Source organism: Schistocerca nitens, chromosome 1 (genome assembly GCF_023898315.1).
Source record: "Schistocerca nitens isolate TAMUIC-IGC-003100 chromosome 1, iqSchNite1.1, whole genome shotgun sequence".
Classification (NCBI taxonomy): Eukaryota; Metazoa; Arthropoda; class Insecta; order Orthoptera; family Acrididae; genus Schistocerca; species Schistocerca nitens.
In genome coordinates, this window is record NC_064614.1 from 1,183,182,784 (window position 1) to 1,183,209,749 (window position 26,966).

At 41.3% G+C, this 26,966-nt stretch overlaps 1 protein-coding gene across 1 annotated transcript in view; it reads right to left on the reverse strand.

Annotated features, from left to right (window-relative positions):
- Positions 1–26,966, reverse strand: part of LOC126233298 (KAT8 regulatory NSL complex subunit 1) — a 283,178-nt gene that overhangs the window by 57,906 nt on the left and 198,306 nt on the right. Inside the window, exon 4 of the mRNA XM_049942855.1 lies at positions 12,370–12,797. Within this exon, the coding sequence (XP_049798812.1) occupies positions 12,370–12,797 (428 nt within the window). The remainder of the gene's footprint in view (positions 1–12,369; positions 12,798–26,966) is intronic.

Below are 26,966 nucleotides of genomic sequence, written 5' to 3' on the forward strand. Positions count from 1 at the left end.
GCTAAACAAAAGTCTCTTCTTGTTCAACGCATTGCCAACAGTCACTTGGAATACGCGAAACATAATGTGACTTCTATTGATTTATGGACCTCAATACGTTCGAGAGAAATGGAATTGCTGGTCAACTTCCGTTGAGAAAACAATTGTTAATTATGAAATTTAACGCAACAAATGATTTGCTTCTAAACCACTTTCTGAAGTTTGATAAACTGATTCGTGACTTACGTTCGATTGGAGCTACTATCGAAGAAACGGACATAGTGCGCCATTTGCTTTTAACGATGCCTGAGGAATACAACGTAGTGGTCACTGCAATCGAATCGCTCTCAATGAAATAATTGACGCTGAGATTCGTGAAAAATAGGGTAGAAAAATAGGCTACTGGATGAAGAATCGAAGCGGAAGGGAGTCGTCGGGAAAAACAAAAATGATGAAACACCGCCTCCTACACCTTTTCAGACTCAACAGTATCTAAAAAAAGGGTTCGTCAGACACCAGTGAAACAAGAAGTCAACAAGGAACTTTTTTCAACTTTACTTGTCACCGCTGCGGGAAGCCTGGACACAAATGGGCTAATTGTAGAGTTAAGGTACAAACAAGAACTCAGTATCAGCAACTCTGTAGCCGTAGCTAACGTCAAAGAGGAAGATGGGTTTTGTTTTTAAGCATCAAATGAAGGTCAGTCAGCGAACAACGTTGGTTCTTGGACTCTGGAGTATCTGATTAACAGTAAGATACCTCTCACTAATTTCAGGAAACTGGAATAGCCAATCAAAGTCAGAGCGGCTAAGTCAGGCATTTTTCTTGAGGCTAAAATAAAAGAAGAAATTAAATAGTGTGGTAAAAGGAAAGGAAAATCAGATAACGATTAAAGATGTTTCATCTGTGCCTGATCTTAATTATAATTTGCTGTCAGTTAAAAAACTGGAAATGAATGGTTCAAGTATCACGTTTGAAATGGCTCAAGGTTTAATTAAAAAAGGAAAAGAAACTGTTGCCATTGCAAATAAAAAAATGTGTGACTAGATCGTTCGCCTGGTGCAAGTCTTTCGATTTGACGCCACTTCGGCGACTTGCGCGTCGATGGGGATGAATACATGTCAAATGAATTTAAATTTTTTTGAAGAACAAGGAATACAGTTTGAGCTTACAATCAGATATATTCCTCAGCAAAATGGTGTTTCAGAGCGAATGAACAGAACTATTATGGAGAAAGCTCATTGTATGATACTTCAGTGTAAATCAGATAAAATGCTCTGATCAGAAGCTGTTCGTACTATCATGTACCTGCTTAATAGAAGTTCCACAGCGGCTTTGGAAGGAAAGGTGCCTGCAGCTTTGCGGTATAACGAGAAGTCTAATTTGAATAAGCTGTGAGTGTTCGGATGTATTGCTTATCTACTGGTACCAAAGGAATTGAGAACAGGGAAATTTGAGGGCAAGTCCTTAAAATGCTATTTCACTGGTTACTGTCCTAATGGCTACAGGCTTTGGTGTCCAGAGGAAGGAAAAATAGTCACAGGAAGGAACATTGTTTTCTATGAAGTAAGATTGGACTTTGGAAGTAAACCAGCTGAGGATTGGATCCCAGAATCTGAACAGGAATCATCCAACAAGGATGATAATGAAGAAGACATTGTCGAAGAAGATACCAAACCAACTGATGGGGGTCATGAAAGAATTCCCATACCAGTACTGACCTGTGATGAAGAGGAAGCTGAAAATTTGTCAGAAAAGAAAACTGTTCTATGTTCTGCCAGGAAGAAGAACCCCCTAAATATCTGAATGACTATGCTGTTCTTGCACTCAATGCCGATTCATTTGTGTTTGATGTACCGAAAAGTTACATGGAAATTGAAAATTGTGAAGATAAGGAACACTGGTATAAAGCTGTACAGGATGAAAGTGACTCTATAAAGGAAAACAAGACTTGGATCTTTGTCAAATTACCACCTGGAAGGAAGATCATTGGCAGTAAGTGGGTGTTCAAATTAAAAAAGGACATGGATGGAATACCATAAGACAAGGCTAGACTTGTGGCACAAGGATGTTAACAGGAAAGGGGATCTGACTACAATGAAACATACGCACCAGTGGCTCTACTTGCAACTGTCAGAATAATGCTAGTTATTGCAATCTAACTAGGACTGGTTCTGGAACAATTTGATGTCACCAACACTTTTCTTTATGGATTAAAGAAAGAGGAAATATACATGACTATTCCTGAAGGAGTGGATATTCCAGAAGAACTGAAAGACACAACAGGTTTGGTTTGCAGGTTACAGAAATCTTTATACAGCTTAAAGCAAGCACCACTAGCATGGAATCACTCTATTCATACCTTTCTTAAATCTATACGATTCAGTCAGTCAGAAGCAGATAAATGTCTTTACTATATGGTTTCAAAGGAAGTTGTCATTTACATTGTGCTCTATGTTAATGACATTTTGATGGCAGGAAATAATAGAGGGGAAATGGACCGAGTGAAGCTCAAAATAAAGGAACTGGGAGAACCACACTCATACTTGGGAATTGAGATTTCTATGTACAGCGGGGAAATGTATCTGAGCCAAACATCATATTTGAAGAATTTGCTACAACGATTCAACATGCCAGATTGTAATCATGTCAAGACGCCTATGGAAGTTAAACCGGAAATCAAGGAAGGAAAAATGATCGATAAGCCCTGTAGAGAGTTGACTGGATGTTTGATGTACGCAACAACAGCAACAAGACCCGATTTGTGTGCTGTGGTCAACTTCTTGAGCAGATACCAAAACAATCCATTGGAACAACTCTGGAAAAGCTTAAAAAGAGTTTTGAGATATATCAAAGGATCCGTCAATATGAGACTACATTATCAAAAGGGGAATGAAGATGATGTTCTCGCCTATGCTGATGCAAACTGGAATAAAAAAGAAGACGCAAGATCTACCTCTGGTTATCTATTAAAATGTTTTGGAAACACCGTCTGTTGGGCAACAAAAAAAACAGACTAGTGTTGCTTTGTCTTCTACAGACGTAGAACAGGTAGCTCGGGCATTGCTGCAGCCGAGTTACTCTGAGTGAAGCATTTGCTGGACGATATTCAAATTCCACTCCAGCTACCAATTCATATATCTGAGGATAATCAGTCCTGTATACGGTTACTGGAAACATGGAAACCTCAACGGCTGAGACACGTCAATGTTAAATATAATTTTGTGTGTCAACTTCACCACCACAGGATCATCACGGCCAAGCATGTACGTTCGCAGGACCAGATTGCAAATATTTTTAACAAATGCTTACCAGCTCCTAGTTTCATTGCTTCAAGAAACTTGTGTTCATTTTAATTTTTGTTAGCATTAAATTGAGGAGGGGGCGTTCAGATTGCAATTTTAATGATTCTCTGTGTGACTTGTGTTAAGTGGTGTACCATCAAAGAGTAAAACAGGCGCTTTTGTTCTGTTGTTCTGGTATGCCCTTCAGTTTAATAAAAACCATCTAATAGGTTTAACTTTTCGTGTGTTATTTTATCGTAAGAAACTAAATTACTTCAAATTTGAAATACCTCATCTCGTAATTATGAAACTCATCATTTTTTATGAATAATGCTCGTCTTCTTGTTTGTAATTACATATTGGATGCGAAATTCCTGTTCCAATTTAAAATACAAATTCTTAATTATCGATGTTTTATGAAATACTGTTCATAAAAGTTGTTTAAATTAATAAAACAATTTAATTTCTAAGGCAAAAATAAAAAACCAAATCCTCTTAATTTGACTATGTCCACCTTTTTATACCTCAGAGGTAGTAGATAAGTATCGTAGAAACATGAAAAACAATATTTTCAGAGGATTGAGTACATCACACAAATGGTGTATTTCTCCTCTGCTCATCTCTTTTTACATGTGAACTGCAGCTGGCCACATCACTGCAGGCTAGCTGTACCAGCTGACCACCCAGTGCTGTCCAAGTTATATGTGCCAGTAAAGCTGTTGTCCCGTATTATCGCTAAGTCTATGTGCACGTAACGCACAGCACAAAACATACTCGTATTATCGATCTTGACAGTACTCGAGGCAGCTTGGCTGCAGTCCCACTTGAAACGGAAATCCAATGAGAATCCTGCAAACGCGGAAGAATACGTAGTGCAAAATTTACATCAGGTTTATTTTTATGATGAATGGATTATAGTGGCCATTTCCTCAGCATGTTTAAAAATGACAGTGCTCACGCACTACATAAAAAAACGAGATAGTCCACCGCCCAGTAACTACTGAACAATTTCTCTACATGCAAACTTTCGTAAATGCCACACTCGTTGACCCAAATACAATTTACTAGTTTGTCAGCCACAGAATTATATAAACCATCTATTTACTGGAGGGACTAAGGAGACCTGGCAGATTTTGTGTGGAACTGTGAGACTCGACATACAGTTTCTGCTTCCTACACTAGATTTATGCACAGCCCAAACACCATTCGGAAGCCAATACCTCGGCCCGAAATGTAAACAGCTGTATTGCAAATGCCTGCTTGGTGTGTGAAACAACTCTGTAAAGTTACATAAATAAAATTAATGTTTATATGTGGACTGAGATGAGTAGTAATTTATTTAGTTACCTTTATACACACTAATGTTATTTTTGATAAAATATCAATACCGTACCCTTTTAATATTGAATAATAATGTAAAATGTGACTGGGACTTAGCAGTCTTGTCAAGTCCAGTGCACTTGCTTCACAATTTTGAGGTTAGACTAATTTTTGGTGGCTTTTCTTTGATGGTTATAACTTTTCCTGCTTTCAGACCTTTTGTAAATTTTTCAGAGGACACTGATACACCATTTGAACGTATTAATTACAGCAAAAACGAAATTATGATTAGTAATTTGATCAATAATAGTAATGTAGAAAGTCTTCGGTGTGTGCTAGTACTTCACAAAACATTGCTGAATCTGCAGTAAATGCAAATGAGTAAGAGGAGGAGTACAAAAAGGAAAATATCCAGCCTGTATTGCACTCCACAACCATACCACCTTTTAGTCTGCATTCAGGAATATGCCCAAAAATGATCAAGCTTCAGCATTTTCAGTACCAAACAACTTGAAATTACAGGATGGGCAACATTTGTCAGTTCAAGAGGCCGATGTGAACTTCGCTGCTCATCTACAAATTGAAATCTACACCCCCATTCAAAGTGCTCAGAGTGTAACAGTTTTTTATGTATTGATGAAAAAAGGACTGCTTTTGTATCACCAGAAGCAATAACACAATTAGTATGATTCTTTTGGGACTTCAGTCCCTTAATGTGTTTTGCCTATATAATCGTGCTAGTCCTTTGAGCATTTTATGCATTTAATGACTATCAGTTTTTGAAATATAATAATTTGCTATCCTTTCAGTAATAGCTCATTGACAATAAAACAAAAAATTTGAACCTAGATTTTAGTTTTTAATATTACCTCAAATAAAGGGTTAAAAAAGCTTTACTTTTATGGTTTTGAAGGCAAAGTGCTATCTCTGATTACATGTTATCTGAGTGAACGAAAGCAAATTATACATTTTTAACAAAAACAAAACAGACACACTGTGTGTAACTCGAGGTATCCCACATGGTTTCGTGCTTGGAACTTCGCTTTTCATAATTTATGTAAATGATTTACCCAATATGATGGTATTTTAATAAGTCCATATGACAGATGACACCCCTTTATTATAGTTGACAGGAACTCCGACACACTCGGGCAGAAGAGTGCAAAATTATAATATCCAGTATTGCGGCCAAGAATAAATTATTTGTAAATTAGCCCCTCTGAAACTGTAAATATTCTTTTCAGGCTATGTAACAATGATAACTGTGTTGCCTCAGTTAAGCATTTGGCATTCATCTTGATCCAAAATTAGCTTGGGAAACTGACAACAACTCTATCCACAAAACTGGCCCTAGTCACCTATCTGCTAAGTACACTCATGGCTTGTTGGACTCAAAGCTGCTGCTGAAATTTTATGTTCTTTTCCCTCTCTCTCTCTCTCTATCTCACACACACACACACACACACACACACACACACACACACACACACACAGCATGCAGTGCTCCTATGGTGCAATTCCTCTTGGGAAAAAATAATTTTTGTCTGACAAAGAGGCCATTAGCTACACTGTTGGAGTAAGTAACCACTTATATACAGACTACTTTTAAGTTGCTCAAAATACTGACGACTGCATCCTCGTTTATTTTCAATTGCTTGGTGCATTTCATTTCAAGGAAAACAAAGACAGCCATGAATTGCATAAGTCTATACACCAGTATGACACACATCAAAGGCAGATGATTGATATACAAGTTACAAGCTTAAAAAACGAAAACAGTTACACATTCATATGGATACAGTTATTTAATGTGTCACCAATTACAGGAAGCAGTGTATTACTGAATTTCTTCTGAAACATTACAAAAGATGTGAGTTGAACAAAAAGTGTTCTGTATGGTAGAATAATTTAAAATGATCTAATCTACTAAAATTGCTGCATGATCTGTCCACTATTATTTGAGCTATACATAAAATACAAGCGCTCTCTCTCTCTCTCTCTCTCTCTCTCTCTCTCTCTATATATATATATATATATATATATATATATATATATATATATAGGGAAACATTCCACATGGGAAAAATATATCTAAAAACAAAGATAATGTGACTTACCGAACGAAAGCCCTGGCAGGTCGATAGACACACAAACATACACACAAAATTCAAGCTTTCGCAACAAATTGTTGCCTCATCAGGAAAGACGAAAGGATGTGGGTTTTATGGGAGAGGGTAAGAAGTCATTCCAATCCCGGGAGTGGAAGACTTACCTTAGGGGGAAAAAAGGACGGGTATACACTCCGCGCGCGCGCGCCCACACACACACACACACACACACACACACACACACACACACACACACACACACAAGCAGACATATTTAAAGACAAAGAGTTTGGGCAGAGATCTCAGTCGAGGCGCAAGTGCAGAGGCAAAGATGATGTTGAATGACAGGTGAGGTGTGAGAGGCGGCAACTTGAAATTAGTGGAGATTGAGGCCTGATGGGTAACGGGAAGAGAGGATATATTGAAGAGCAAGTTCCCATCTCCGGAGTTTGGATAGGTTGGTGTTGGTGGGAAGTATCCAGATAAACCGGACGGTGTAACACTATGCCAAGATGTGCTGGCCGTGCACCAAGGCATGTTTAGCCACAGGGTGATCCTCATTACCAACAAACACTGTCTGCCTGTGTCCATTCATGCGAATGGACAGTTTGTTGCTGGGCATTCCCACATAGAATGCATCGCAGTGTAGGCAGGTCAGTTGGTAAATCACGTGGGTGCTTTCACACGTGGCTCTGCCTTTGGTCGTGTACACCTTCCGGGTTACAGGACTGGAGTAGGTGGTGGTGGGAGGGTGCATGGGACAGGTTTTACACCGGGGGCGGTTACAAGGATAGGAGCCAGAGGGCAGAGAAGGTGGTTTGGGGATTTCATAGGGATGAACTAACAGGTTACGAAGGTTAGGTGGACGGCGGAAAGACACTCTTGGCAGAGTGGGGAGGATTTCATGAAGGATGGATCTCATTTCAGGGCAGGATTTGAGGAAGTTGTATCCCTGCTGGAGAGCCACATTCAGAGTCTGGTCCAGTCCCGGAAAGTATCCTGTCACAAGTGGGGCACTTTTGTGGTTCTTCTGTGGGAGGTTTTGGGTTTGAGGGGATGAGGAAGTGGCTCTGGTTATTTGCTTCTGTACCAGGTCGGGAGGGTAGTTACGGGATGCGAAAGCTGTTGTCAGGTTGTTGGTGTAATGCTTCAGGGATTCCGTACTGGAGCAGATTCGTTTGCCACGAAGACCTAGGCTGTAGGGAAGGGACCATTTGATGTGCAATGGGTGGCAGCTGTCATAATGGAGGTACTGGTGCTTGTTGGTGGGTTTGATGTGGACGGACGTGTGAAGCTGGCCATTGGACAGATGGAGGTCAACGTCAAGGAAAGTGGCGTGGGATTTGGAGTAGGACCAGGTGAATCTGATGGAACCAAAGGAGTTGAGGTTGGAGAGGAAATTCTGGAGATGTTCTTCACTGAGAGTCCTGATCATGAAGATGTCATCAATAAATCTGTACCAAACTTTGGGTTGGCAGGCCTGGGTAACCAAGAAGGCTTCCTCTAGGCGACCCATGAATAGGTTGGTGTACGAGGGGGCCATCCTGGTACCCATGGCTGTTCCCTTTAATTGTTGGTATGTCTGGCCTTCAAAAGTGAAGAAGTTGTGGTTCAGGATGAAGCTGGCTAAGGTAATGACGAAAGAGGTTTTAGGTAGCGTGGCAGGTGATCGGCGTGAAAGTATAAGGAAGTGGCATCAATGGTTACAACAATGGTTTCCGGGGGTAACAGATTGGGTAAGGATTCCAGGCGTTCGAGAAAGTGGTTGGTGTCTTTGATGAAGGATGGGAGACTGCATGTAATGGGTTGAAGGTGTTGATCTACGTAGGCAGAGATACGTTCTGTGGGGGCTTGGTAACCAGCTACAATGGGGCGGCCGGGATGATTGGGTTTGTGAATTTTAGGAAGAAGGTAGGGGTGTGGCGTGTTGGCGGGGTCAGGAGGTTGATGGAGTCAGGTGAAAGGTTTTGTAGGGGGCCTAAGGTTCTGAGGATTCCTTGAAGCTCGGCCTGGACATCGGGAATGGGATTACCTTGGCAAACTTTGTATGTGGTGTTGTCTGAAAGCTGACACAGTCCCTCAGCCACATACTCCCGACGATCAAGTACCACGGTCGTGGAACCCTTGTCCGCCGGCCGAATGACGAAGGATCGGTCAGCCTTCAGATCACGGATAGCCTGGGCTTCAGCAGTGGTGATGTTGGGAGTAGGATTAAGGTTTTTTAAGAAGGACTGAGATGCAAGGCTGGAAGTCAGAAATTCCTGGAAGGTTTGGAGAGGGTGATTTTGAGGAAGAGGAGGTGGGTCCCGCTGCGACGGAGGACGGAACTGTTCCAGGCAGGGTTCAATTTGGATAGTGTCCTGGGGAGTTGGATCATTAGTAGTACGATTAGGATCATTTTTCTTCATGGCAAAGTGATATTTCCAGCAGAGTGTACGAGAGTAGGACAGTAAATCTTTGACGAGGGCTGTTTGGTTGAATCTGGGAGTGAGGCTGAAGGTGAGGCCTTTGGATAGGACAGAGGTTTCGGATTGGGAGAGAGGTTTGGAGGAAAGGTTAACTACTGAATTAGGGTGTTGTGGTTCCAGATTGTGTTGATCGGAATTTTGAGGTTTTGGAGGGAGTGGAGCTGGAAGTGGGAGATTGAGTAGATGGGAGATACTGGGCCTCGCTGCGATGGAGCATTTCCTTTCACCCTACCTAAAACATCTTTCCTCATTACCTTAGCCAGCTTCATCCTGACCCACAACTTCTTCACTTTTGAAGGCCAGACATACCAACAATTAAGGGAACAGCCATGGGTACCAGGATGGCCCCCTCGTACGCCAGCCTATTCATGGGTTGCCTAGAGGAAGCCTTCTTGGTTACCCAGGCCTGCCAACCCAAAGTTTGGTACAGATTTATTGATGACATCTTCATGATCTGGACTCACAGTGAAGAACAACTCCAGAATTTCCTCTCCAACCTCAACTCCTTTGGTTCCATCAGATTCACCTGGTCCTACTCCAAATCCCCCGCCACTTTCCTTGACGTTGACCTCCATCTGTCCAATGGCCAGCTTCACACGTCCATCCACATCAAACCCATCAACAAGCAACAGTACCTCCATTATGACAGCTGCCACCCATTCCACATCAAACGGTCCCTTCCCTACAGCCTAGGTTTTCATGGCAAACGAATCTGCTCCAGTCCGGAATCCCTGAACCATTACACCAACAACCTGGAAACAGCTTTCGCATCCCGTAACTACCCTCCCGGCCTGGTACAGAAGCAAATAACCAGAGCCACTTCCTCATCCCCTCAAACCCAGAACCTCCCACAGAAGAACCACAAAAGTGCCCCACTTGTGACAGGATACTTTCCGGGACTGCACCAGACTCTGAATGTGGCTCTCTAGCAGGGATACAACTTCCTCAAATCCTGCCCTGAAATGAGATCCATCCTTCATGAAATCCTCCCCACTCTGCCAAGAGTGTCTTTCCGCCGTCCACCTAACCTTCGTAACCTGTTAGTTCATCCCTATGAAATCCCCAAACCACCTTCTCTGCCATCTGGCTCCTATCCTTGTAACCGCCCCCGGTGTAAAACCTGTCCCATGCACCCTCCCATCACCACCTACTCCAGTCCTGTAACCCGGAAGATGTACACGATCAAAGGCAGAGCCACGTGTGAAAGAACCCACGTGATTTACCAACTGACCTGCCTACACTGTGATGCATTCTATGTGGGAATGACCAGCAACAAACTGTCCATTCGCATGAATGGACACAGGCAGACAGTGTTTGTTGGTAATGAGGATCACCCTGTGGCTAAACATGCCTTGGTGTACGGCCAGCACATCTTGGCACAGTGTTACAACGTCCGGTTTATCTGGATACTTCCCACCAACACCAACCTATCCAAACTCCGGAGATGGGAACTTGCTCTTCAATATATCCTCTCTTCCCGTTACCCACCAGGCCTCAATCTCCGCCAATTTCAAGTTGCCGCCACTCATACCTCACCTGTCATTCAACAACATCTTTGCCTCTGCACTTCCACCTCGTCTGACATCTCTGCCCAAACTCTTTGTCTTTAAATATGTCTGCTTGTATATATATATATATATATATATATATATATATATATATATGTGTGTGTGTGTGTGTGTGTGTGTGTGTGTGTGTGTGAGAGTGTGTGTGTGTGTGAGAGAGTGTGTGTGTGTGTGTGTGTGTGTGTGTGTGTGTGTGTGTGTGTGTGTGTGTGAGAGAGTGTGTGTGTGAGAGAGTGTGTGTGTGTGAGAGTGAGTGTGTGTGTGTGTGTGTGTGAGAGAGAGAGAGAGAGAGAGAGAGAGAGAGAGAGAGTGTGTGTGTGTGAGATAGAGAGTGTGTGTGTGTGTGTGTGTGTGTGTGTGTGTGTGTGAGAGAGAGAGAGTGTGTGTGAGAGAGAGTGCGCGCGCGCGCCAGTGTATACCTGTCCTTTTTTCCCCTTAAGGTAAGTCTTTCCGCTCCCGGGATTGGAACGACTCTTTACCCTCTCCCTTAAAACCCACATCCTTTCGTCTTTCCCTCTTTCCTGATGAGGCAACAGTTTGTTGCAAAAGCTTGAATTTTGTGTGTATGTTTGTGTGTCTATCGACCTGCCAGCGCTTTCGTTCGGTAAGTCACATCATGTTTGTTTTAGATATTTTTTCCGAATAGTGGCTTTTCAATAATCGAGCTACACTAGCTCACGTGGTTTGCACTGGCGAGACACACCACTTATTAGACTGAACTATGAACACCTGCGAGCTCTGATAGTCACTCTTCAACAGTGTGATTCTGGCTGCAAACATCTATTAGTCGTCGTCCAACCTTTTGAGATGGCACTGGGGATTACAATACAGTGTCCTTGACAGATGCGGGCTTTCCTGTTACATGTAGATTGCTTTTGACTTTGGAGAAGTGCTTGTCCTGGTGTTCCCGTTCAGATTACCAAAATTAAACTCTCCGCTACAAGTGTTCCTATAAGCTGTTTAACAGATACATTTTGTGATGATACTATCCAATGGCTTCTTGAACATAGGACAAATGACTGTCCTGTAATTTAATACTTCCCTCTTCAGGTTTAATTTGGTGGAGCAGAGAAACCAAAGAGGCTCGACTGGGTATTGTGTATAGGATCTTAAGATAATATATTTGAATCAAAAGTAAAAAATACATAGAACTAAAATATGTAACTTTAATCCCTAGGTAGTTACACAGTTCGGAATCTTGTCAAATAAGAATAATAACGGTTGCCCCGTGGAATTAGGAACAATATTTTACATCGGGAACGTTATCGCCTCAATTCAAAGTTCCTACAGTAAGTGTCAGCATTACGACGAGCGCACATCGTAGGGTGTCGCTAAGCGTACCGTCGTGATCGCGCTAGGCCACCAATTCTAGTTGCTTTCTTTCACAGAGGAGAAAGTTGTGGGTTAAAGAGAAATATCTTGTATGAAAGTGCCTGCAGTTACCTATGGCTGATAAGATGGAAGCTCCTGCCAATTAGAGCACGCTGTTTACTTGCTTTTTGCTATGTCAGTTTTTTCCCCCACGTCCGGCCACGACGTGCTCCCCTCGTAATTGCAAACTTGTTCGTAAAGGGTTTTCGGCCACGAATGATGCAGCCATGTGGACATAAATTCCCCGAGACGGCCGAGTCAGAGACATACTCACCCTGCGGCATGGACAGCACGGGGTGGAAGGCAGGGTCGAGTGCGGCGGCGCGCTCGGCGGCCGGAAGGTGAGCGTGCAGCGGCCGCGGCTGCGTGGGGTCCGGCCGGCCGGTGCAAAGCGCGCACACCGTGGCGGGCGGGCGGCAGGCGCAGCGCACCGTGGCGGGCCGCGAGGCGCGCTTGCTGGCCGCGTGCAGGCCCTGCACGTGCAGCAGCTTGCGCTTCGGCAGCTGCGGCTGGCGCGCCAGCGGCCTCACGCGGGCGCAGCACTGCTCCTCCGACTTGCCCTGCGACGCCAGTGGCGCACTGCCGGCACCGGCACCGCTGCCGCCGTGGTACCCGTTCACGACGAGCGGCGGACCCGCACCGCCCGCCGCGCAGAACGGCACGTCAGCCAGCACCATGGGGTCTTTAGTCAGGCGGATCTGCCTAAAACATATCGCAACGCCGCCCCATTACTTCCTACGCATTACACGCTTCAGTACAAAATAACTCTCGTTCGACGGAAAAATCTCTCTTGTAAAAGGATTAACACCACCACCATCTGAGAGATTTGCTTTTACGAACGTTACTCGATACACGCAACTCCAAGAAATGTATATGATGTGTTGGTCTTAGGATTGTAGAAATTAAAGTTTACTTTTTACTAAATTATGCATTTATCTTTCAATCACTAAAAGAATAAAACAGAAGTGATATCCCCAAACTTTTTTCTGTACCTTCTGTTTATTGGTTTTTTAATATACCTAAAAGAAAGAAAAAATGGCGTCAAGTGTCCTCTGAGTGAAATTGACAGTCTCTAGAATGTGTCGTTTTTCTCAATTTTGGTTCTAGTTTTTTTTAAGTTGGCCAAGTTTTGCTGTATCATCTTAAAATATTCATAAAACTTTGTATCGCCGATGAGATGAGGAAACTGTTCGAACTCTCCCTGTAGAAGCCTTGTTTTACAGGTATTGCGGATCTGCATATTTCTTCTTTTGTCTGCCTTGCTTATTCCTGCGAAACAAGTGCTGTAAGTCCTAAATTTGCTAACATATTTACAACCTTCACGAACAGAAACACACACCACCACTGCCGAGTCATTACAAGGAACTACAGAAACGCGGACGACCCTCAGTTATATGTGGTTCCTAGAGGAACGGGTCGGAGCACAGGCGTCACTCTCCCGACGCTCGGTCCTGACACCTCCCTGGACATATGTGACCAGATTCTCAATGGTGTCAAGTCCGGGGACCGGGCTGCCAAGAACGCAGGACCTACACGTCCCATCCACCTATTTGTAAACATTACATTCACAACTTCCCTGGACACACGTGCGTAGTGTGCGGGGGCACAGATCATGCTGGAACCACATTGACAGACGCGTTTTCAATTCCACGTCCTCCATAAGAGAGGCTAAAGTGTCGAAGTAATGGGTGCATACTGCTGCATGTTTAATATGCCTTGATAAAAATAGGGAGCTACAGTACGGCTACCAATGATATCGCACCCAGCATTGACACCCCAAAGTCGTGTGTGCCGCAGATTCACGTCACCATGATTTGTGAATGACGCCTCATCCATAAACAACGTATCACTTAGGAATTCAGGATTACCTTGCAACCGCTTAGGTGCAAATCGACAGAATTCAATGCGGGATTCAAAGTCATTCCCGTACAGTTCTTAGAGAGAGAGAGAGAGAGAGAGAGAGAGAGAGAGAGAGAGAGATGAAACAGTTGACAGTTGTAAACGTACGTATGTGCAATGTTATCCACACACTACTACAGCCTATTCCGTAATTGCGGGCGATTTGTCGTACATACACCTCAGGAATATACCCTACAGCAGCCAGAACAGCAATTTCGTTTCCACTGGCAGTTGTGTTGTGCGCCGACGCTTCCTGCGTGCGCAGCTTCCCGTTTCCTTAAGACTTGTGCGCAGATGCTGACAACGGTAAGAGCGTGACGTTCAGCGTACTGTTACAGCGGTGGTTGCATTTCTCTGACACGCGTCGGAAATTAAATAATACCTAGTTTTCTTTCATTACTGAAGACCAGCATATCGATCACAAGAAAGCCAATGTAACAAGCCACATACAAAACAGGGAAAGCAATATTCTAATCGTAAGCGAAATGCGTTATAGTTTAATTTCCGGTTGGACTGCGGCAGCAGTACAGCACGCCAGATCAGGTGGCACTTGGAGACTGAACAATGTAGGTAGAACGTCCTCGCTGATACTGGGTCTGTTCACAGCATGTTTTAGGACAATCAGGCAACTCTTGTTCTGCGCACTGGCGGAAACTTGCGCCTTTGCCACTCTTGAAAGACTAGATGTTTCAGACTGTATGAGATTTATAACAGTAAAACCAAGTCTGCTATCACTACATGTATCTGCACTCCTGGTCATTGTGTGAGCTCCTAACATATGTGCATCCCTGGCGAATTGCATTTTTCACACTTTCATTTTGGAAAAGAGGACAACACACACACGGTCGAATTAATCACGAAATGATCTGTTTGAAAGTTAAGAAACATTAGAGAAACAATTAACGTGCATTTTAATGATGCTCGAAATCATCTACAGGAAATGATATGCCGATTGCGAATGTGCATTTGTCTTTTCTTGATACTGGAATGTCTACCGAAAAAGAAAAGTGTTTGCGGCTGGAAAACTGTTGGAACTTTTTTTAAACCTTCGATAATATATGACAGAAATGCGTCGACGCCACGTAACGGCAGACCACACGGTCTGCTTACCCACAGAGACACTAAAATTTTAATCCACCAAACAAATATCCTCTAGCAATCTTTAAAATTTTAGTTTTCTAAGTCAAACAATGAACTTTAAATTCTCAATTAGTAGCTTATGTGCTGTACACGATTTCAAGCCTCATTCGAAGGATTGTCAAATGTGTATCTAACTGATTTTATTTCTCACCTTCAGAAAACTCATTTCACTACACATTTGGTCGTTTATTTTTTCCCAAAAAAATTTTGTTCAAAAAGCATGATCCTTCTAACACATCATTTATCTTCCTTGTCTCTTCTGTTCTCTAAATGTCCTATATTTAATATTTGATTTGAAGGACGCCTTTTTGACTTAAATATCACCCTGATGCAACTTTTTATGCACAAAATACCTACGCTTTGAAGAGATGAACTTTGGCACTTCGTTTACATAGCTAGCAGCAGCTGCTCGTGAAGTAATTAAATTTTCCTTCAAATCACTGATTACTTTTTCTGAATCACTTTAGTTCAGATGGCTCTGAGCACTATGGGACTTAACTTCTGAGGTCATCAGTCCCCTAGAACTTAGAACTACTTAAACCTAATTAACCTAAGGACATCACACACATCCATGCCCGAGGCAGGATTCGAACCTGCGACCGTAGCGGTCGCGCGGTTCCAGACTGTAGCGCCTAGAACCGCTCGGCCACCCCGGCCGGCAATCACTTTAGTTACTGAAGCACTTATTTTCCAGAACTAGATTTCACGCTGGTCAATTGGATACCCCTTTTTGTCTATTTCCTACTCTTCATTTGGCTATGAAAATACTGACAAAAATCCATCGTGTAATTTATACAGACTCTTGTTTTCCCCTAGCTCAAATATTTCATTAAAAATGGGGAGAGTCAAACATTCCGCTTCACTATTTTATCTCAAAAATTTTTAACATATGTGCTACAATCGTCACCTGAAAAGCAATTAATTAAATGGATCGTAACGCCATTGGTAGAACGCGCGCTCCACACAACAGCCCGTTTTGTCACTGGATAAGCCTCGGATCTGTTGCGTGACTTATACCATTACTGAGTCTCAATAACGAGCTTTCAATTTCAAACACACTATTTATTCAAGTATTTGTTACATCTGTGTGTCGCTACTTAACACTTGATAAGAAGACAAATTCAAGTACAGCGAGTCCACTGTGTGAGTAACGTGGATATAAGTTCTACCGCTGCCTTAATTCTGTGCCCTGTTAGTTGTATTGACTTAATTGTACTGGTACTGAATGATTTGTTAGCTGCTATATTTGCACATTTTCGTAATAGTCCTATAACGCTAATTCAGTATGACTGTGGACTGTACTAGACACAGACTGTTTCGAAGCTGAAACTGCGTATTATGGTGTTAATTCGTGGCAATATGGGTTACTTTGTTTCCTTATGAAAAGACTTTACAACGTTTTCACGGCAAGTTGTAACTTATTTGTCCAGTGCATACTAAACAATATTTATTGAACACAACAGATAAACATTAGAGATAATTAAATCAGCAACGTACATTATCTGAAACAGTCGCAGTATGTTCGGGTCTTTTTCGACCCGACACCTGTAGGCAATATGTTGAACAAGTTCAGGGATGGCTCCTTGGAAAACGACACGGCCAACCTTCGCCATCCCTTAAGCAGCCGACCACTGTTTTTCACAATATATTTAAATGGCATAGTGGAACGCCTCAGCAGTTCTGTGGGGTTTATCACGCGTGATAACTATGTGTACAGAGCAACGCTAGAAAATAGTAGCGAAATACAGGAAGACCTGCAGAGGATAGGCACATGGTGCAGGGATTGGCAATTGACTCTTAACATAAACAAATGAAACATACTTCGGATAAACAGGCAGAAAGACTCACTATTTTATGGTAACACGATTGCATAACAATCAATGAAAGCATTCACGGAACAATCAAATGCAGAACAATCAATTGAAGCATTCACACCATAAATCATCTAGATATATACGCACGTGCGATTTAAAGTGAAATGACGACATAAAACTAATCGGTGATAAGGCATATGTAATACTGAGATTCATTGGAAGAATCCTCCCATAAAGGAGGTAGCTTACACAGCAATCCGAAACGGATTGGATCTTCTCCATTTCCTCTATCAACCCTAAGAGCAGCAAAGCGTTTCTGAGCAGTTTCACTAGCAAGTGCCAAAGTGTCACAGAGATGCTCAGTCAACTCCAGTGGCAGATGCTACAAGGGGAGGAGTTCTGTATCACGTCGTGGATTACTGTTAAATACTGAGACCTACATCCCTGTAAGAGTCAACAAAGACATTGCTTCCTCCAATGTACATCTCGTTAGAAGTCCATGACGACAAAATTACAGAGATTCAAACGACTCGGATGCTTGCCACTGGTCTTCCTTCCCGCGTATCATTCGTGACTGGAGCCGGAAAAGGGGCGAAGTGACGGTGCCACAAACGGTAAAGTGACATGCGGAGTGTGGATGTATATGTTAAATCGCTGATCGAGCTTTCTTGCTCCCATAGACAAGAGCACAGAAAAACATGCAACACACAGTTGAACGTACATTACTGCAGACGAAACCGCTTCATTGGCGCGTTCCGAAATACAGATTTAGATCTGAGGACTGTTCTGGAAGAGTAGCCACAAACTAAGATTTTATGTACTATGCTCTCATATTTGCTAGTCTACTAATGGTTTCGTAAGATTCGTACTGGGGCTTCTATAACCTTATAGTGTGCACATAAAGGATAGTGAAGATACGCTTTCTTGGAGCAGCAAAAGTTTTACAGCTCATTTACCTTGCCAGTTTCGTCACACAACGGATTTTTTCCTCCTTGAAGGCATTTTTTGCATGAAGAGCTTTATCTCTGCGAACCCCTATATCAGAGGTTTCTAGGCGGTGGTACGCAAGGACATTTCAGGTGATACACGTACAAGAGGAAAAAAAGTTCTGATAAAAAAATTATTCTCCTTATTTTTAAAGTAACTGATTGAGAACTAACTGATGGATAAAAGCGACATCTGTGAGTTTTTAAAAATTTAGCACAGAATGTTTGTTCCTGACAGTAGGCAGGCCACAAGAAGGTAGGACTGTACCGCCCCCCACTATCCATCGTAAGTGCTCGCTGTTTGGGCGGGAATGATTCATCCTGTTTTGAGTAAGCGATATTGTGATCGGGTAACGTCGATGTTTATTAGGAGGTTTTCGTGGCGCTTTGTAACTGCTACCAAATTATGTGGTGTACCAATATGTGGCACTGAAATCTTAATCATGCAGTGAACGGTTTATTACTGTTATTGTAGCGTTACGTTAAATGGCATAGTGATACAAAGAAAGGTTGCGCCTGTAATCAGAGTGTGCTTATTACAACGATCTGATTCTTGACTACCATGATCAGGATGATACGTTCAAATTGATTGTGTGACTTATACATGTTTGTTCTTTTAAGTTGCTTATCGCAACGTTTCAAGACCTTTTCTGGCAAAGGCAGGTCTTGAAACGTTTGCGACAAGCAATTCGTCGTCGCTACCCTGATTTGTGGCATTCTCAGGACTGGTTCTTCCTGCATGACAATGGAAGATCCCATACCTCTTTATCTGTCAACGAGTATCTGTCCAAACAGTCTGTTACTGCCATCCGACATACTCGCCCAACCTCTCGCCTTCCGATTTTTTCTTATTTCTGGGAGTGAAAAGACGATATCGCAGGCATCCAACGCCCTGTGACAAAGTAGCTTCGAAGTATTGCAGTTGGAAATTTCCCTGCTTGCTTCCAAGGCCTTCAGACACATTGGCAATGGGACTACTTCGATAGGAGCTAGGATCGTTACTTGGTAGGTACAAATTTTTTTTTTTTAATTGTACTGGAACTTTTCTGACAGAATTTTAAATGTAATTCCTCTCTTACTCACTGAATATTTCTAACAGAACCGGCGTAATTTAATTTCATACAATTAAGTATTACATGTAAATACGGATGACTCTGTAAAAAAAAGTGCTTCCATGAAACCTTATAACGTATGTACACATAGTAGTTGACCTGCACGACGCAGATACCACGTGCGCGTCGTCAGCACTGAGCAAGATTGTGAAAATTTATTGCCCCCGTACCGTTCCTTCATCCTGCGGTAGTAGTTCCGATCTCCCCCCCCCCCCCCCCAAAGGGCTTGCTAAATAGTGAACCAGCTATAGTAATATGCCCAAATTTCTAAAAATGTCAAAAGTGGTACGCACTGATAAAAAGTCTGGTACATGACTGGCTACAGAAAACCACCCTAAAAGCCACCGAAAGAACGACTCGCGGCTTACATGGTTACAAGGGAATGTATCCTCTGAAGTTTCGAGATTCGGCGATGCCGCTGATTTACAGGGAGCAAGATACTACTGACAAGTGAACAATCACATTCGTGATGTGGCTCGGACCGGACCACATTACTGGTCTGCCCTGAAAAAATACATGTGACATCTTTTGTTCGCAGTAGTTTAACGTAAGCAAAAGGAGTACGATTTAGACAAAGCAGTAGTGGACAACAAGTGGATCTACTTAATACGTAAGTTTGGAGTTATGAGATATAAAGCTAACGTTTACGTTACTCTGCAACTAATCCTTTATAGTTTATACTGTGTTATGCACTTTTCACAGGGAAGTGAGCAAGTCCATAGACAGTAATTCTGTCTCTTAACCACTGTGCCAAGTCACTCCGTGAACAATAAAATACCCACGAAAAAAGAAAAAGTATATTTGATGACTGTAGTGCCTTCATTCCTACGCCTATACAATCGCAGGTATATTCATACTTACTGTATTTCTGGATTTTTTTTTCAGTGTGACTATCAAATGAAAACTTTAACTGAATGACGTGAGAAGATTCCTGCGGCATTGCAATGATCGATCAAAACTAATATTTCCTACAAAAATTTTCAGTTTACTGGAATTGTCGCCCACAACCAATGTTTGTTCTCGTTAGTGCAGTTATCTATGTAGAATCCCATTTCTTAAGCAGCTTCTTTTCTAAGTAATTCAAATATGTACAAATGCTACATCTAAATTGAACTGCGCGATACCCACACGCACACAAAAACAGTTCCTATTCTTCTTGCGTTCCATCGGTGAATGGGTGTGAAGAAATATTTATATATAAATAGATCTCTCACAGGCGGAGACGAAACGTAAGGGAATGATCTTACGTATCTGCTGCGGTCTCTCAGTCCAGAAATTTTAAACGAAGAGTAATTCATTAGCTAAGAAATACTATTCTTTTTAGAAACTTTAAATTCTTCCGTCAAAACCAGTTAACAGAAAGAAATAGAAATATTTTTAAGAGAAATTCTACCAACTCTAAAAGCCACATTCCCAGAAGAAAACGTAACTATCTTTAAAGGCAAATCACCGATTAGAATTATGAGAGGGATGCCTTTACTGCGTACCACTTTCTATGTTCACAAAAGTACAACAGGGTATGTAACAAAATTTAGATTTGTCTCAGAACGATCATCAGCCCTATCCAATAAAGTCAAAAACAAAAAATACATATTTGGTAATGGTCCTGGAGCGATAAATGAGGACAACAGGGAAAATCTGAAAAAAAAAAATAGAATTTTGGAATCTTTTGGAAACATATTTAAAATACCTAATATGAATATGACACTGCCTAGAGGAAAAAAATGTAGAAACGCAGTACTGCATTACTCAGTCCTCCCTCAACATAAATGGCATGAGACTGATCAGTGTATGTCAAAATTCCTACCTGAAATTAACGTGTACTTTCTTCAAGAAAAGCCCAAATATGGGTATCTCTAGACCAGATATTGGGAAAATTTCACGTAGATCATGTAGTGGTTTCTCAGAAAACTACTACGCAAATTATGAATGTGAAAGTAAAAAAGAATGTTCAATTTGATTCTGATCACTACCCCTCTAAAATTAAGTTTATACTCCTACCTAATAAAACAAATATCACAAAACTAATAAAATGAATAAAATTTGAAATACCAAGACGAAATTTAAATAGCTCAAATATGACAATCTGTTAGTTATCTAAAGTAATTAATGATGCTGTGCAGAAGACACTTGCTCAATCCAAAATGAAATTAAAACATGGTGGAATGAGATAAGAAAAGAAGCTTTAACGACGATGGCGAAAATAAGGAAAAAGTAGAAATGCTCAAGGAAAGTACAGACAATTTCAAGAACAAAGATTTTCAAGTAAGGAAACTTAGGGCAGACTGAACGAATACCAAACCCAAAGAGTGCGTTTCATAAATGAAAATGGCAAAGTTGCAGAAGCGACACCGAAAATTGCAAAAAACTTGTGAAATATTTTGATCGGCTTCTTAATTGTCCAGAACCAACCCATAAAGCTAGATTTCTCAATCATGAAAATCTTTTTAAGATTTATTTCCAAATAACACAGAAATGGAAGTAATGACAACTCTAAGAAAAGTAAAACTAGTGGAGAAGAAATGAATTTTTACACAGTATCTAATACAAATAATAAAAAATGGGCTAAAATCTTTTAATGAAAAAAATCCAAGAGTATGGAAGGTAGCCTTGACACATCCATTACACAAGAAAGACAAATAATCTGAAGATGACAACTGCAGAGGCATTTACTTGCTACTAGTTGCATGCAAAACATTTTGCAAGATTTTACTAACCAGTGTAGAAAAAACAGCGTACGGTCATTTAGATGAATATGAAGGTGGTTTTAGGAAGAGCAGATCATGTTCTGAACAAATATTTAATCTGAAATCAACCATTCGCCACACATTACTGGATTAAAAATACGATTAGAGATTTTTGTCGATTTTAGCGTGCAGTTTCATTGAAGTTGGGAGATAAACAACAGAAAAAATAATCCCATTTTTGGTGTAAGGTCTAAATTAGCAAATCTAATTCGTGAAACACTTACAGACAAAGTATCTACAGTGAAATTTATGGGAGAAATATCTCAGCTCTTCGAAATAAACACAGGTGTGTGAAAAGGCGATGGTCTATCATCAACTATTTTTAATGGTGTTGTACGAAAATTAGTGAATTTAGAATGAAAACCTGAAAGAATACAAGATTTCTCCAATAAAATTGGGAAGAAAAAAAAATACTGAATAATCTCACGTTTGCAAATGACTTTCTATACTTTTTGAAAATGTGATATCTGCTGTAACACAATGTTTTAGAAGAAATAGCCAGGAAAACCATACTTTTTATAAATATTAAAAATGCACCAAAATTTTTGAAAACATTAACAAAATTGAACGTTAAAAAGTTTAAATATCTTAGCGAGATAATTCAAGCAAAAATGGTTTGCGAAAACCAGGTATAGAGGAAAGACTTCATAAAATTGAAGGGCTTATGGTACAACCGTAGACTTTTTAAATGCCTGTCTAAAAAATGCAAAACCGCGGCTTTACAATACAGTAGTAAAGCCAGACTATATGTATGCAAGTGAACGTCCACAGATTTGCCAACTTTTAAAAAAGCCAATTAGTAATGTGACGGATAGTGCCTTACTTTACCAAGTACTGAGAAATGTCACTTAAAAACTGTTCAATATTAAAATTTACGAGACCATTACGGCCCTTTTGAGAAGCTACGTGCACAAAATGACAAGCACAGCCTTGCAAGTGAATATTAGTATTTTCTTAACAAATAAAGGACTTAAACCTTTGGAAATACCTGTCACAGAACTTGATTGTCACATGCGAATCCTACACGCTTATCCCACAGAATATCCATCTGCTTTAGTTCATTATCCAAAACAATGAATATTCCTGTGCCTGTATTGTCAGTGGATTCTTGAATTGAGATAATTACAGTTGAAATCTGCGTAGTTTCGGTGTCGAAAAGCGACGCCACTACTGAATAGAGCTTTTTGTTATATTGTTGCTGTCGTTTGTTGCCAGGCAAAGGGCTGGGACTTCATTAACTTCGTTACCTTCCCCGCAATTGCAGAAACTTTTTAACTAGCACTCCCATTTTTGTTCTCGTACAACCGTACTTTGGGCTATTTTCTAATCAGGAAACATTTTCTTGAATTAACGTCCCGCATGGTCAATGCATTCTAAAGGCAAGTTGTGATCAATAAGGAATGTCGTAAATAACAACTCTGTGTTAGCCACCGAACTTTCATCTTCCGAAGATTTAGTCAAAATTATTAAATTCTTATCAGTGTCCTTCAGCTTCACTCTATGTGAATGAATTTTGCTAGCCAGGTGTTTGCGTCAATCGTCTCTTCGACCATGCGCAACTGAAAAACACCAGCTACACACACAGCAAAACACGTGTGAATCAGATTTGTAGCAGCGCCCTAGACAGGGCCAAGCTTTCGATTATACCTCCCTAAATTTTTGAGCAATTCCTGGTTCTAAACAGTGTCACTGGACCCCGTACACAGCCACACACATTTTGCTGCACCAGAAATCGCTTCATTGTTTATTTCAAAATCTTTCGAACACATTTCCTCAACACTCGCCTTGTATGCACAAGAAGAGCATAAATGAAATAACCGCTTGTAAGTGTATCACACACGGACACATTATTCACTAAACGGAGCTTGACTCCAACCTGTCGTCGTAACAGAACAAAGACACCTGCGCGGGAACTCGGCAGGAAGATTCGTCATAAGACTAGAGGAGAACAACTGGCTATACGTTACGATGAGTGAAGTCATATACCATATATATTTGGTGAAACACAATTCTACGAGGGGCAGGAAAGGACAAGTATACCAACTGTTAACGAAAATGTGAAAAGAAATATCGTTGAGAATTCAAGCAGTAATGACTGATTTTTCTTGTGCATCTTTTTGAGCACTTTAAACGCTTACAAATAAACAAACAAAAAATCGTAATTTTTGTTGGCCTTTCTGCGTCTAATCTTAAGGAAAATGTTTGGTCATTGAAAAACCATGGAAGGTTGGAAATTACATAGTAATGATGAAATTTATTGAAATAAAGAAAACGTATCGGAAGGAGAAAAAGACCACAGGTTTTTTTGGTCATATATCTCGAATCCCAAGATTGTACATTAACCAAACATATCTTCAAATATTTGTGGGATAAGAAGTCAACAACATGTGGGATCCATGAAGTAAAAAAGGACAACCCAACCCAACAAAGCTCCAAACAAAAAAAGGGTCATAATTGGCCAAGATTGGTAGGGAAACTAGCAGTGTATTTGTCAAAGTAATCACACCACGATTTGCCTTCAACGATCTGAGAGAAACTACGGACAACTAACATATAGGATGCTGGAAGGGGACTGAACTCCATTCCTCCACAATACAAGTCCAATGTGCTATGTCCCTGCTGCAAACAGTACCGTCCTAAGATTTTATACCGTTGAAACACGAGAGGTATAGACTTGCAAGCAATTGCATGGTGTCTCGTACGACGAGTGGAGGTAACGTGAACTGCACTGAAAATCTAATCGAAAGTGGTTTACGAGGACACCTGCTCTGGTAAGAAGTTAGGAAAAATCTGACGCTACATACCTTTTTTTCCATCAAGTCACGAGAGGTTCAAACACACGGCGTCAATTTATATACAGGGTACTACAGAACTGCCGTACATACACTTTTTCTCGGAGACGCCACGTCCTAACTTTTTGGGGTAACGTGCATTTTAGGCAAAGCGATAAGGACTAACTGAGTGGTGAACCTCACTGTGCCTTGCTGCAGCCGGAAAATGGAGAAAACGAAATCACAAAACGGCAAGAACTCGTACCATTGAAAATGCTTAAATCTACAAAGGCTGTCTAGAAAAAATCTTTGTTGTACCAACCAGGAAAAAGGTGCCAATAAGGCTCGCGCAGTGAGGGTTCCATACAGAAATTTCATCCATTCTGGTAATGGAGAATCTCCACGATGTTTGCTTGTTATCGACACTGATACTCGCTAAGATATCGTCTTGGACAGTCCAAGACTTTCGAGAATGTTTTAATTTCAAATTTGAAATCTGAGAACAAATGAGAAAAGAAATATTTTCTGTGGGATCACAAATAATAATTTTCTGATTTTCTCCTTTACTTGCGCAGTGGAACTTAGCTTCTTGTCAAATTTCATGAGTCAAAGTCAACGGGAAGCAGCCCACGGTTTTTAGTGAGTGAGTTTGAGAGTATCAAAATACGTGACATACGGGTAAACGGCCTGTCTTTTGATTGCAATGATTTATTTTATTACACCACCAAGGGATAAAGTGATCCTGTAAGGACTCCGTTTTTATCGATTGAGGTGTGGAAAAACAAAAGAACTGTCCCTCGAGCTGACGATCGACAAAAGGCTTTTTAATGCTGCAATGATCAAGTAACTTAACCTAGATATTTAACACTTACAGCAACTTGTTAGAACGTAATTTCTTTGCGTTATTTTATGCTTTCCGCCTTGTTCTAAACACAGCCGTGCCAGCCTTTATGTACATGTACTAACCCAAAGTATACCCGCATCTCTTATATAACCTTGTAATGTAGAACACCGTCCTTAAACAAATAAGGGGGTGCGTTAGTCAGGTGCCTCCCCTTCCTCTACCAAATCATATTTCTTATTAAAGTTAGTATGTGAAATATCTATGCCAAAGAAATTTGATAGTATCTCGCCTGCCGTCAAACATGATCATAATTTATGGCCTCGCCGTGCATTTGATCATTAAAGTCGTTCGTCTTCAGTTCACTGCAATGTGAAATGAAACCGCCTGGAGCGCTGGCGTCGCTACAGCTATTTGATCTCTCTATAGTGTGTTTGTAAACTTGGCTTCGAAGTTAGTGTGTTTCTTATATGTTGGAACACTTAATACCACTAAATTATTCAAAAATAAAAATAGGTATTATTGTCCATATAGTGTACTAAACATTTATTTAACTTCACATATTCCCCGTTCAATGCTTTATAAATCGCTTCACACATTTCTAGAATTATTTAGGTTAATGTGCAATGTGATTTTCGAATGGTTCAAATGGCGCTGAGCAATATGGGACTCAACTGCTGAGGTCATCAGTCCCCTAGAACTTAGAACTACTTAAACCTAACTAACCTAAGGACATCACACACATCCATGCCCGAGGTAGGATTCGAACCTGCGAGCGCAGCAGTCGCGCGGTTCCAGACTATAGCGCCTAGAACCACTCGGCCACATGCGATTTTCGAGTGCCGTGTTGTAAACTGGAGTAGCTCTCTCTTGTATCACGAAATCGCCGTGTCACAGTTTGCCTGTCTTCTGCACATACATCATTTCTCAAGAGAGTATTCTGTTTTGCAATACGAGAACCTGCTTTACTGAGATAATACTGAAATACAGTCTCATCCATTCGTAACTAACTTATACGAGGGTTGGATCTTAAATGGTGGCAACTATTTATTCAAAACCGATGCAAAAGAGTTACATGTTTGCACCTGTTACTGACCTTCAAAGTAGTCACCACCACTGTGTATTGATGGTGCGCATGGAGCAGTCTACTGCCTGTCGAATCTCTGGAACAGTTCTGAAGCGAATGCCACGGAGTGGTTTCTTCATCTTCGGTCAAATCAAAGTCACAGGGACTTCAGTCCGGGGAGTATGGTGGATGGTACAGAACTTCCCAGTTCCATTGACCGAACAGAGCTGCCACAGCTTGCGTTGTATGCGCCTGCGCATTGTCGTGCAAAATGATGGATGGGTTGCACAGGAAGTGTCGCCGCTTCTTTCGCAAAGCTGGTCGCAGGTGAAACCCCAAAAACGAACAGAAATACTGTGCACTGAAGGTCTGCCGTGGAGGAATGTAATGCTTTAGGGTAACACAATCACAGTCGTACACAAGAATCACCATACTTTAGACCGCTCCATTCGAACCATCAACAAAACAGGCTCTGCTAACGGTATATTCCACAAC